The 14,146-nt window shown below is 38.4% G+C and overlaps 1 protein-coding gene across 10 annotated transcripts in view; it reads right to left on the bottom strand.

Annotated features, from left to right (window-relative positions):
- The window catches only part of CD44 (CD44 molecule (IN blood group)), a 103,139-nt gene that overhangs the window by 2,612 nt on the left and 86,381 nt on the right, over nt 1-14,146 (bottom strand). For 6 of the 10 annotated variants that reach the window (XM_067462721.1, XM_067462722.1, XM_067462723.1 and 3 more), the window contains 8 exons: nt 12,646-12,825; nt 11,786-11,971; nt 8,355-8,519; nt 6,883-7,008; nt 5,827-5,985; nt 3,955-4,137; nt 2,547-2,651; nt 1,519-1,597 (listed from right to left, as the gene is read on the bottom strand). In XM_067462721.1, coding sequence (XP_067318822.1) covers nt 1,519-1,597; nt 2,547-2,651; nt 3,955-4,137; nt 5,827-5,985; nt 6,883-7,008; nt 8,355-8,519; nt 11,786-11,971; nt 12,646-12,825 — 1,183 coding nt within the window. The remainder of the gene's footprint in view (nt 1-1,518; nt 1,598-2,546; nt 2,652-3,954; nt 4,138-5,826; nt 5,986-6,882; nt 7,009-8,354; nt 8,520-11,785; nt 11,972-12,645; nt 12,826-14,146) is intronic. The other 4 variants (XM_067462724.1, XM_067462729.1, XM_067462725.1 and 1 more) reach the window with 3 other exon arrangements.

Below are 14,146 nucleotides of genomic sequence, written 5' to 3'. Positions count from 1 at the left end.
GGAGTCATAAGCAGAGAGGTATATGGTGATTCATATACGATATAGGACATGATACTCTGACAATGCCAGCCACAGATGCAGGTGAAACATCAGGAGAAATCACACAGCACCGCAGTGATTCCAGCTGTGAAAGCCTTTGACAATACGTATAGGATATCTTTGAACCCCCACAAAGTGTTTAGACTTCTTCCTTAATAAACACATATGAAGGATTGCTTGAAAAAATTATAATATAGCCATAAACCATACAGGTGACTTCTCCGTTTCCTTCCTTCTGCACCATTTCATTCTGACTTTTGTCTTCCCTGTATCAAGGTGGAACCACTCAGATATTGTTGGGCTGCAACTCTCCAGAACCCAGTTAGTACAGCCAATGGTGAAGAATTATGGGAATTTAAGTCCAACATCAGTTGGGCCATCTAATTGTGTCTTAGACTGTAAACTCTTCAGGACAGAGACTTGTTCTGCTTATCCTCAAAGCCTGGGAAAGCTGCTGTTTCAAAGTTGAACACACATTATCAAGCCAGAAAACATGATGACTGGGGGCTTCTGTGAAGTTTAGTCCAAAAACAATCACGTTGCATGTTTTGGCTATACTTGAAAATGCACCATGCACCATGCACACTGTTGCGCATTCAAGTTGTTCCCAATTTATGGTGATCCTAACATGGGATTTTCTTGGCAAGATTTGTTCAGAATGGGGTTTGTTTTTATTATCCTCAGAGGCTGGGAGAGTGTGACTAGCCCAAATGCATAGAGCAGGGATTCTATTCTTCCAGAAACTTAGTCTAACAAACTACAAACATATTAATAGGTCTGCCACTTGTTTCTAAGCACAAAGTGCTGGTTAAGATCTATAAAGAACTATATAGCTCAGGCCCATGCTATTTGAAGGACTGGGTGCTCTAAGATCTTTTGGGGAGGCACTTCACTCTGCGGCACCACCTTTGTGAGCATGTTAGCTGGAAACATAGGAGTAACCTTCTCTGTGGCTGCTCCCAGATTTTGGAACTACCTTCCTTGAGAGGTTACGTTCTGTCTTTTTGATGACAGGTGAAGACCTTATTCCAGCAAGACTTTGGGAAATGAATGTTAACAAGAGAAGAGCTTTTTAGGGTGATAAGCTGCTTTTAATCTTTGTCTTAAAGGAATATTTTAATGGTTTCAATTCGTCTGTTAGTTTTATAGTTTTAATTTGAAATTTTGTATTGTTTAACTTTCTTTGTCTTTGTTGTAATTTTCTGGGTTTTTTTATGAGCTGCCTTAATCCCAGCCAGGGCAAAAGTGATGGATGCATGGATAGATAGATAATAGCCATACTGGGCTAGTTAGTGCCATTATATGTACTAACCCCTTTAAGAGTACAGCTCAGTTTCATTACTTGTCTGTCTTATTGGATGCTTTCCCATGAAGACTTTGCATAAAGCATTCACTAAAAATATTAGGCCTTAGAATGTGGTAGCAGTAGAAATAGCTGGCAACAAGACATGGAAAATTACAAAAAAAAATCTTCCTTACCTCCTTCGACTGTTCACAGCAATGCAAACACCAAGTATCAGTGCCAGCGCCAAGAGCGAAGCAACTACAATAAGCCAATCTGTTGGCAGAAGTTTATTTTAAAAAGAAAATTAAACATTAGTTTACTTGTCAGATGTCCAGACAACTAACATAGTGGCCCAAATCCAACTTAGTTCCCATTAGAGTACTCCTATTGAATCAGTAGAATTTACATTACTGTTGACTCACCCTTCAGCAATTGATGCAATGAATCTATGCTACATAGATTTATCAAATGCATATATAACATGGGACTGGTTCATACAAAAATAAAACTTCCTGCCCCTTTATCCACCTACAGTTGTGAATAAGGATACACTACTATGTGGATAAAATACTCTGTAAAGTAGTTAATTGCATAGCTATTGCTGTGAACAAGATGGCTAGAACAAATGCTCTCTTCAGGAACTAAGAAATGTGAAATATGGACAAGAAATGAAGATGTGAGCACTTGTCCTTTCCTTTCCCATCCACACCTTCCTGTGTTTAGGACTGTCAAGGCACTCGTAACTTTAATCCTGAATAGATCCCGGAACAGGAGGAGATACTAAAAAGTTCTGTCAAAACCTTCCAAATCTTGAATTTTCAGCTTCAGCATTTCCCTCTCAAAAGAGCTATTTTCTCCCCAGAGCAGGATCAGAGTCACAGAAGAGCACCCCAACTTTCAGACTATGGCTGAAAGTTGGGGGTTGGAAGGTAAGGTAAAATCAGTATCTATGACCTTCACAATGGAACCATCTACCCAGGCTTAAAGTTACAGGAATCCCCTCCTTGATCCAATAATATCCCTACCTGCATTTGAAAAGGCTGCAATAAACAGGATTACAGTCCTCCCTGGGGTGATGGAGGATCTCCAAAGGATTGGAAACTCTTCACTATCATCATACCCACTAGCTACAAACCCACAAATTCCCGCATGGGCATAGGAAATGTTGACACATTCCATTTTAATTCAAGTCAGAAATAAATGGTGAGTTTTGAAAACCAACCTGGTATGACAGCCCTTCGTTTCTGGCTATTGGGTGACCCTCCCGGTTGAGGTGTGACATCTCCTGAATGGGACACTCCCCTTCCATGTCCACCTGGGCTAGAACCTATATGAAACAAGTGCAAGAACTTGTGTTACCCTGAAAACTTTGGTCATACATTTTCACAAAGAAATGTAATGCATTGTTGAAGAAAATATGAGAGATTACCAGAGATTACTTTGATAGCAAGCTGATATGCTGTTATTCTTCTACATGAAGACTAGAATATGTAAGCAGTACCAAAGCCCCATAGAAATCATGCCACCAATGAAAAGTACATAGCAATGGATCGTGCATGTGATTTTCCCCCTTGCTACACATACGCACTCTTAAATAGCTTTTTGGCTAAAAGGTACCATACAGTTGAGCTGGGGAACCTAGAAAATGCTTAGAAAGGACATGTTTTGTTGGATGCGGATGCGGATAAATTAAACAGCAGATTTTGGTCCCATGGATATGTGGTTGTACAGTATTTGATTCATGTGGGCCACCACATCTCCCTTCTCCAAGGACCCAAGGAGATAGATGAAGAAAACTCTCCTTTTTCAACCCATCTTTGCCCTGAACTCACAATATGATACATACTTCCAGATGTATTGAAACTGAGTGGGGAAAACATATTTAAATGGAAAACATCCCTCCTTAAGGAATAGGCAGTCCAATTAAAAATGTGCCAATTGACGAGGATTGGGATTAGTAGAAACCTTTTCCGATGACAGAACCTATTCTGCCAGTTGAAACCAGAGGCCAAAATGCATTTGCTAGTCATAAATAAAGTAGATCCAATAAATAAGATTTACACAAATGTTGACTTACTGCTTACCTGGTTATTAAATGGGTCTACTATAGTTAGTACTAGCAATTGGATTCAGGCCAGAGATCTGCTTGATGTAAATGTCCCACTGTCTAAGATTTGCCAACATTTGAATCTGTTTGCTAACTACCTACATGTTTGCACTAGTTGCTCACTTTCTGTGAAGCCCATTAATTTCAATCACATGATTCATTAGAGAAAAATGAATAATATTTGTTTGTCATTTTGTCAGCAGTGATATTTATTGGAAAAGTTCTTTTTGAGTTGAAAAGATCCTTGGTGAAGCTGAGAAAAGGTTGCGGAAACCCAATCTTTCACCCAAAGAACCCAAGAACCCAAAGCGGAGCATTTAGAAAGAATCACATAGCGTCCAGTGCAAATGTATTCATTGAAATAACTTTCCAGTTTTAGAGATTTTGTAAGAAATCACATGAGACAAAGAGATTGCATGTATTTCCATCTAGATTCTAATAGTTTCAACACCATATTCCCAGCATAGTGATTTATAAGCGAAGGAAATAGTTAAGTGAAAGTCATGGAACATGTAACCCTTACTGTCTGAATTTGATGGTTGTCTGTCAGAACCATTGTCAACTGCAGAAAAAACTCCAGGTATCATATAATCCTGAGTGTTATTTAGAAGATGTTCATCTCCATTGCTCTGTCCAGGATTCATTTCATGCAATGACGGCATTTGTGTTGGTTCTTCCTTTTTGGACCCATCAGTGGCAGCCACAGCTGTTGTATGATGGTTGAACCAAGCATGAGCCAGACATTTATAAAATCAACATCTCTTCTTCTAAATCCCTACTAACAATGGATTCTATTCTGTTTAAACAAAAGCATCTTCTTGCTCAAAGCTGTGGTTTATTAGACTACCTCCAATAGTTATGGTCTAATAATGAGATTAAAGGCTAAAAAGCAAAGACAAAAAGCATCTGTAAGAAGTTCAGATATCAGCAGCTCTGGAAATGAGCTTACTTTCCTTTTTTTACATTTGGTAAATAATGTCATGTTCAAGACTGCATATATATGGAAATGTCATAGGAGAAAGATTATGCATGCCACCCCAACAATCCCACCAGGTGATTAAACACATCAAGATCCTTTATGAAATGGAGCAAAAGAGCTACAATATTTATATTTGGTTTGTATTTGCTTTTTTATAGAAATACAAAGTTTTATCATTGTAGAGCTATATCTTCCATAGTACGTATTTCCCACGACATGTCATGAACAAATAAATATAGGAATAATTAGTCTAATGTCATTTCCTACAATATTACAGTTGTTTTAGTAGTAGAGATATCATTTCACATTGAAGAAAGCACAACAACTGCATCCTTAGAACCAATCTACTCTATAACAATATCACCAAAAGGACTCATTTCTTTACAACACTGGCGGTTTCAAACATTCCCAACACAGATGCAAACAGAAAAACAATATTTAAAGACATCGCTAGACTCTCAGAAGTGTGGAATGCAAAATAATATGTAGTAGAATAACTATAACTTTGTGAAGTGTCAACCTATTAAATGCACAGACACAGGATTAATGAGAATATGTATTATTCAAATTCTAGGTTTGGTGACCAAATACTACTGAAAGAATCTATTGCAAGAACCTCAATCACATAGATTTAGCTATGACCACACTTCCTATTCACATGCTACTTTTTCCATACAGACATTACCAAATGCTCTCAGTAAAGGTAAAGTCATGCATTATATGAATACCTACAGGATTAAATAATATTAAGCTAGGAATATTCTCTAAGTGATTTCAAAGTCTACATTTAAAGTTACAAAGGCTGATAAGTTGTTTATGTTGATTACCATCAACACATTATTTTTCACTAGTAAGGGTAACATGTGCTACTATATCCTGATTTTTTCCAGTAAAAATCTGTTGTAATAATCAGCCTTTGTATGATGATATACAGTAGAATCTCACTTATCCAACAAAAATGGGCCAGCAGAACGTTGGATAAGTGATGATGTTGGATAATAGGAGGGATTAATGAAAAGCCTATTAAACATTAACTTATATTATGATTTTACAAATTAAGCATCAAAACATCATGGTTGACAACAAATCGACAGAAAAAGCAGTTCAGTACACAGTAACATTATGTAGGAATTATTGTATTTACGAATTTAGCACCAAAACATCGCAATGTATTGAAACAGTTGTGGATCCGGGCAGGAGGAAGACTGTATTGGATAATACAGTACGTTAGATGAGCAAAGGTTGGATAAGTGAGACTCTACTGTATTTAAAAACAAATAAGATGTGATCAATAGAATTTGACTTGGGGTTTGCGGCCCCAGTGAACCATGGATCCATTAGAATGCTCCGGACAAGAAAGTTAGCTCACCTAATATGGACAGGGTAAAAAATATCCCACCCCATTCTACTGGATACCTGTATGTTCAGTTTTATTTTTTTGATTTATCCCTCTCCGAGGAACAATTCCTGGAATTATGACATCTGCTGGAGATTTTGTAGTGTATTTGTCTTCACTAACCCATTGCCTCACAGGTTCTAGGGTTGTATCTTCTTTGGTCCCATCATAGACCACATCTAGGACAATGGCAAAATAATTCAGAATGTAACATTTGCAACTCTATTAACCTCATTTCTTTTTAGTCCACTTTCTGCTTTCCCAGATTAATGGTTCAATATGCTTGCTACTATCCAAACAAAAGACTGAAATATGTGTCAGTACTGAGATTTTCATTTGAAAGGACATGCTACAATGTGCAGTTTTTAGAAAGTGCATTTTTGATTTTGTTCACAAGTCCCATCCCACTCATTCAACTGCTGTCTTGTTTAATCTGTGTACCACTTGTGATTACTGTATGATACCTGCAATAGATTTAGTATGCTAGGGAGTCCAGTGACTAAATCATAACATCAACAGATGTGAAAATAATTTGGGTGTTATCCTCCATCACCCTGCTAGATGTGACTTAATGCCTTTTGGTGAATTATATCAATTTCCTTCGAGATTGTCCTCCCAAGTCCTCCCCACATATTTATCTCAAGTTTTCTACATATTTTATTACATGTTAATTTCATTATGCATCAACACAGTTACCAACTGAATGTCATCAGTGGCAGCATTACATTAATTTGAACATTTGTACTAAAAGTAAACAAAGAATAGTGAAACACAAACCCTAAACATTATCATTAATTAATACATGATTTGCATGATCATGCATTAATAGAAAATATAGTATAATTCATACCCTACTGATCACTTTAAGAAAAAGAGAAATCATCACCATAGAAATGTTTGGTTAATTAATATGAAACTGAACCACAGTATGATGCTATGTATGCACAGTATGATGCACAGTATGACCCTATGGATCTGGACATTATTCAGAGTATGACAGTGAAATAAACGTTGCATTTCAGCAGTTACATTTCATTTCATGCAGAATAGGGAAATGAGCTATTTTAAAGCAATACCTGTAGATAATGGATGGTTTTCACTTTCACTATAAATTCCCACCAGTACCCCGGTGCTAGAAATACTAGTGGAATATACTTCTTCAGTCTCCGGGCCTGGCTGATGAATAGGAGGTTGAGCTGAGTCTGCAAGATTATTGTGAATGACAACTGATTGATGAATCAATGATGAACTTAGATTTGGATATTTAAAATACACATTGGTGTCCAAGGAAATCCCTTCCCCATGACTCCTTGTACAATATTCTCATATTCATATTTCCTACACAAGACCTTTCCTTTTATATAGTTTGTGTGCAGATATTGTACTTGGTATATTGCCAAAAAGAATAGTCCAGTGATGTACAATTATAGGACAATTCAAATTATTTTCTCAGACTCCATGTAATTAAAAATATTTTAATATTCTTACTTATAGGGAAGATTTTCTCTTCATTATTGTGTATACTTGGAGGAACAATTTCTAGAGACATTTATTCTCTGTGCTATCTATTTCATGAGGCAGATTATGAGAAGTGTCTTTAGGTTTGGAAACTTCACTGGAACCTGTAATTGATAGCTGGGTAAATTTTCAATGTTCTATAATACTTGCATAGCAAACTTCCCACCACAGTTTTCTTTGAACTTCCTAAATTTTCCTAATGAGCATTCATCATCAATCTATAGTTGTCCTTCATGGAAATAAGTTGATATAAAATATGAAAAAAGGGGAATTAAGCAGTAGAATAGGGAAGGGGACATCTGTTCATATCTGTGTCTGATGTTTTCTTTTTCATACCAGATTTTCTTTAGGAAAGCTAAAGGTACCAATTTATTTCTAGATTTCCCCCCCCCCCCCTAGTTTTCACTGCTCCACAAAGCTTTAATCACATGTTTCAGTTATTAGAATTTTTATAGATTATTGCATTTTCATCACTAGAAACACTGTTATTGAAAGCATAAATAAAAAAAACAAATCGTAGATTTGAAAACTGTTTTTCATAACATTTGTAATCCATTATCCGCAACTATTACATAACCACCTTCTCCAAGGGAGAATAATTGGACTTTAGGCATTGATGCCTGTAGGATTCTTGTTAGAAGTATTAGACCACAGTTTTCCAAACATTTCAAGTTGGTGACACACTTTTTAGACAACTGTCATTTTGTGACATAGTAATTCAGCTTTACTAACATACCAGAAGTTAAATCAATCCCTTATATATGTACACATACATCAATTGTAATAATGAAATGTATGGAGATATAACATATCTCGTGAAAACCTTTCATTTAATCTTTTTAAAAAAATGATTTATTTTTTATTTCACATTGGCTCTGAGGTTTCTTATTACATCCATGCAACACACACTGCAACTGACACACTAACATGTCATGACACACAATTTGGAAAGCTTTGACTTAGACCATTATATTAATTGATCTAACTTGTGATGAAAGAGAATGTCTGAATTCTCTTTTCTGACTAGTACCTTTATGTGGAGTTTCCTTCCCATGCACATTTTCAGTTGGGAGAATAATTCCAGGCACCCAATAATCTTTTGACTGATTTGCTGGATGCCTGGGCTCACTGGTCCAGCCAGTAAGTGTTTTGTCAGTCGGTGAATCTTGCATAGAATCTTCATATTCTTCACCACCTGTTACAATATTGCTGGATTAGATGTATGTAATCTTTCCACTAAACAATTTATTGAGACAAGTTTGACCTAGTTTGATTACATAGCATGTTCAATAGGCAGTTTCTGATTTTCTGAACAGTCCACTATACTGTAAACCAAATAAACACATTGGTGAAATGTGTCCCCAAAGCATGTTAATTTATGGAATGATGTATTACACTGATCATTTCTATTTTGCCATCTTATTTCTGGTATTCATGTAATTCTTTATTTCTGCTCAATTCAATACATATGGGGGGCAAGGGGGATCTTTATTGTTATATAACTTTTAAAACCTTTTTAGAAACCACTTTATGGGTTAATTTAAAGAGCAGCCTGCAATGTGGTAATTGGCACTACAGTTAAAGATAGTCAAATGCTGATAAGAAAATACTGAGCATGATTCCATGAACAGGAAAGAGAAGAGATTTAATGATGGATAGGAGTTCCTCAAAGTGAGATACTGAAGGCACAATTGTAAACAGTGTTAGCAAAACAATAAGAGAAATGTATTTAAATTAGACATATGCAAAAATTGGAAAACCAGGGAAATCACCAAAGAAGAATTCAAACAAATAACCAACACATGTAGGGAAAACTTCTGAAAGGTTACCGCACAAAATGTGCTCAAGCTTGTCAGCGAAACTAAAAACCACAAACAATTGCTCTTTGATTATGTCAGTAGAAAAAGAAAGAAAGAAACAGTAGGGCCTCTGTGTGGAGAGGATGGTGAAATACTGATAGGAGATAGAGAAAAGGAAGAATTACTCAACACCTTCTTTGCCTCAGTCTTTTCCCAAAAGAAATCAGTATTTAAACTGAGCAATATGGGACAAAAGAGGCAATAGGGGATATATGCAACCCAAGATATATCTGGTGGGAGCCCTGACAACTCGGCAGCGCGCTGTGAGGCATTTGCTCGGTTCTTTGCAGACAAAGTCGCTTTGATCCGTTCCGGGCTGGACGCCACATTAGATGCAGTCTCCGTGGATGTGACACAAGCACCTGCTTGTCAGATTTTGTTGGATTCTTTTCAGTTTGTGAAACCCGAGGATGTGGACAAGATACTTGGAGGAATGAGACCCACCACGTCCATCCTAGACCCCTGCCCATCCTGGCTTCTTAAGGAGGCCAGAGGGGGATTGGCCGAGTGGGTAACGGTGGTGGTTAATGCCTCCCTTCGGGAAGGCAAGATTCCAGCGAGCCTAAAACAGGCTGTTATAAAGCCGCTGTTGAAGAAACCATCACTTGACCCCACTAAATTGGACAACTTTCGGCCTGTTTCCAATCTTCCCTTCTTGGGCAAAGTCATGGAAAGCGTGGTGGCCTCACAACTCCAGGTATTCTTGGGAGACACGGATTATCTGGATCCGGCACAGTCTGGTTTCAGACCGGGACATGGTACCGAGACGGTCTTGGTCGCCTTAGTCGATGATCTGCGCCGGGAGCTAGACAGGGGGAGTGTGTCCCTGTTGGTGCTCCTGGACCTCTCAGCGGCCTTCGATACCGTCGACCACGGTATTCTTCTGGGGCGCCTTGCAGAGATGGGTCTTGGGGGCACTGCTCTGCAGTGGCTCCGGTCATTTCTGGAGGGTCGTACTCAGAAGGTGTTATTGGGGGACTCCTGTTCAACGCCGCAGCCATTGACCTGTGGCGTTCCTCAGGGTTCCATCTTGTCCCCCTTGCTGTTTAACATCTACATGAAGCCGCTGGGTGAGATCATCCGGAGTTTCGGGGTGCGGTGTCACCTGTACGCAGATGACGTCCAACTCTGTCACTCCTTCCCACCTTCTACTAAGGAGGCCGTCGAAGTCCTGAACCGGTGCCTGGCCGCTGTAATGGTCTGGATGAGGGCGAACAAACTGAAATTAAATCCAGACAAGACAGAGGTACTCCTGGTCAGTCGCAAGGCCGAACAGGGTATAGGGTTACAGCCTGTGCTGGACGGGGTCGCACTCCCCTTGAAGGCGCAGGTTCGCAGCTTGGGTGTGACCCTGGACTCATCGCTGAGCCTGGAGCCTCAGGTTTCAGCGGTGACCAGGGGAGCATTTGCACAGCTTAGGCTCGTGCACCAGCTGCGCCCGTATCTTGGGAAGTCTGACTTGGCCACGGTGGTACACGCTTTGGTCACATCCCGCCTCGACTACTGCAACGCTCTCTACGTGGGGCTGCCCTTGAAGACGGCCCGGAAGCTTCAGCTAGTCCAACGCGCGGCAGCCATGTTGTTAACGGGAGCTGGACGCAGAGAGCATACAACGCCTCTGCTGTCCCAGCTCCACTGGCTGCCGATTTGCTACCGGGCCCAATTTAAGGTGCTGGTGTTATCCTACAAAGCCCTAAACGGTTCCGGCCCAAAATACCTTGCAAACCGCATCTCGGCCTACGAGCCCACGAGGGCCTTGAGATCATCCGGGGAGGCCCTTCTCTCGGTCCCGCCTGCCTCACAGGCGCGTCTGGCGGGGACGAGAGAGCGGGCCTTCTCGGTGGTGGCCCCCCGGCTGTGGAACACCCTCCCTGCTGAAGTTAGACAGGCGCCCTCCTTGATGGCCTTTCGTAGGGGCCTAAAAACATGGCTCTTCGAGCAGGCCTTCAACTGAATGTATTAAATGACACTGGAGTGAACTAGGACTATGAATTTCGGCTATGACCCCAGGACTTGACGAAGCGGATTTTTAGTATAAGTATATGTTATGTTGTATCTGTCTGGTCTGTATCGTCTTGACTCACTGTACACTGTCTTCTTTGTCGTTGTTCACCGCCCCGAGTCGCCCTCGGGCTGAGAGGGGCGGTCAATAAATGCAATAAATAAATAAATAATAAATAAGATAGGCAAAGAAGTAGTCAAGGAATACCTGGCTACTCTAAATGAATTCAAGTCTCCATAGCTAGATGAACTATACCCAAGAGTATTGAAGGAACTAACATAAATAATTTCAGAACCACTGGCAATAATCTTTGAGAATTCTTGGAGAATGGGAGAAATCCAAGCAGATTGGAGGAGAGCAAATATTGTCCCTATTTTCAAGAAGGGTGTGTGTGTGTTCCAGTATCCCCCAGCAAACAGAGACATGTAAGCTGTGGGATTTTAGTAGATCTAGCCTCAAAAATTAAATTTTCCAAATTCAGACTATAATGTTAATAGCTGAACAAATGTTAAAGCATGAGACATTATAACAATATAGCACATTTGGAGAAGTACTTCCTGAAAGTACAAATAGATTAGAATTCCGTTTGCTGTAGAGTACCTGTATGAGATATTTCATTTTCATTTCCATGCATCATTTCATTTGAAGGAATAATTTCAGGTGGAACATGGTCCCTTGTTGTGTTCATAGGAAGGTCACTTTTACTCTCCCATTCAGGATGCATGCCATGAAGTAGGGGGTCTTCTGTAGAGTCTTCATGCTTGCCATTATCATTGGAGGCAACAGCTGTTGCAATGATGAGTTGAATATTTTCAAATGCTACATTTGCATGGTTCCTTCTCAATTTTTTTCCTAACTATTGAATTAGCTGTCATCTAGCTTCTAGTTTTCTGCTACCTATAACTTAAAGTTGGAGATTCAGTAATCTCTCATCTAACATGAGAAAAATCAAAATACTTGGAATTCCTTTATTTGACAGTTAACTAAGGAATTATTTCCTTTTTGAGATTCTTCAATTTGGCGAAAATATTGCAGGCAGAAAAGTATCTCAAGATAAACTCACAAGAGTTTCTTTGAGAACCTTTATAGTTTTTTAAAGCAGCTAATAAATATGTTTGCTTGACTCACAATTCATTAATTTACACTTTAAAATTAATTTATAGACAAAGTGGATCACAAACAGAAACATCATAGCTGTGATGTCATTCTTGAGATTAAAATTATAATTGGATATATTTTACAGGCTATATGGTTTCTTCTCACATTATCTGTAATACATAAATTCTGTGTTATAGTGCAAGGTCATTGATTAAAACAAAATCAGGATTGATTATTTTTAGTAAGGTAAGAGAAAAACTAAAAAGGATTTAAATATTTGTATATTTATTTATTTAGAAAAGCAAATAAATAAATAAATAAATAATAAAATATTTGTATATTTCTTCTTTACTAAATAATACCTGTAAGTGATGGCTCATTTCCATGTTCACTCTCTGTTGGATGAACAATAGCAGGCCCCAAATGAATTCCAGATGTGTTGGTGAGATATTTTTCTTCACTTTCCCATTCAGAGTGTCCTTTGTGCAAAATTGTTTCATGGGCAGAGTCTTCATGAGGAGCACTATCACTGGGAACTATTGCTGTTGCAAAAATGACTAGGTCAATGGTGCTTTCACAGCTTTTTTAAAACTAAGTTTTATTTTACTGGGTTAACTTGGCAAGAGGAAGTCAGTAACACCTTAGACACCAATTTCAATGGAAAGAATTATACTGTATCTGAATATACTCTAGCCTACATCTGTAATCCTGATTAGGTAAGATAGGTAAGAACCAATGAATCAATAAAAACTTGATAAAATGAATATATCTATAAAAGTTCAGTGAATTTAGTAGCTCTACTCTACTCATGATATTTGGATTTAGGCTTCTCTAGTTATATAATTTATCATTTAGTAAAATAATTTCTAATTGTTTTAGAAGTTTAAAACAAAATCTGGAGCCTTTTCACACTACACAACTATAGCACAGAGGTTTCATTTTAACTGCAATGGTTCCATCCCATTGCATCTTGCAGTTCAGTTTAAGGACTTTTCAGGTAGGGCAGACTTTTCAGTTTATAATTATCGGACCTCAAACTCCAGCATTCTGGAGTTACGTGGCCATGACAGTTAAAGTGGAATCACAGCACTATCACTGTTAATAGAAAGGTCTACCAAGGAAAAGTAAAGAACAAGAAACAAAGCACAAGTACATAACACATGTACTTGTTTCAAAACATCGGTCATCAGTGATGAAATAAGATCTGTTGTCTATCTGAAAAAAACTCATCTGAAACCATAGGCATGTTAAGAACAACTAATCACAGAAATAAAAGTTATAAAATATGATTAGAAATAGTTGTATTTCATATTAAGAAAACTAAAGCATGGAGAAGATAAAGCAAAGTGAAGGTTCATAATACATTTGATTAAAAAAAATCATTGCATAGTTCCAAACTGTGCCGTGCATTGAAACTAAGCTCAGATACATGAAACAACCTTCTTCCCAATTTTCTGAGGTCTAGAAATCTAGACTTGTGGAGACAATTTGAATTTTTGGTGACACAAGTAGAACTTTGACTTAAAGTTAGAACTGTGCTCAACATTGCAAGGGGGAAATGAATTCCATCTGGAGAAATATCAGTACCCAATCTAAGATTACACAAGAATTCTTTTCATAGGGAAGCACATATGGAAGAGTTGGGGAATCTGTGGCCTTTCACTGATGAACGATCACACTCATCCTCTTTTACTTTGGCTAGATTGGCAGGGGTTGATAGGAAATGTAGCCCAACAACATCTGCAGGACAGCTTGTTCTGCTTTTTTTCTATGTCGAGCATGCTAGCTGTGGATTGTTGGTATTTTTAAATCGGTTTTGGGATTGCTTAATTGATTATAATTTTTTCTTGTTTAAAATATTTA

Source organism: Anolis sagrei, chromosome 1, assembly GCF_037176765.1.
Source record: "Anolis sagrei isolate rAnoSag1 chromosome 1, rAnoSag1.mat, whole genome shotgun sequence".
Lineage (NCBI taxonomy): Eukaryota > Metazoa > Chordata > Lepidosauria > Squamata > Dactyloidae > Anolis > Anolis sagrei.
The sequence above is the reverse complement of the archived record's forward strand: the minus strand, read 5'-3'. Positions and strand labels throughout refer to the sequence as shown.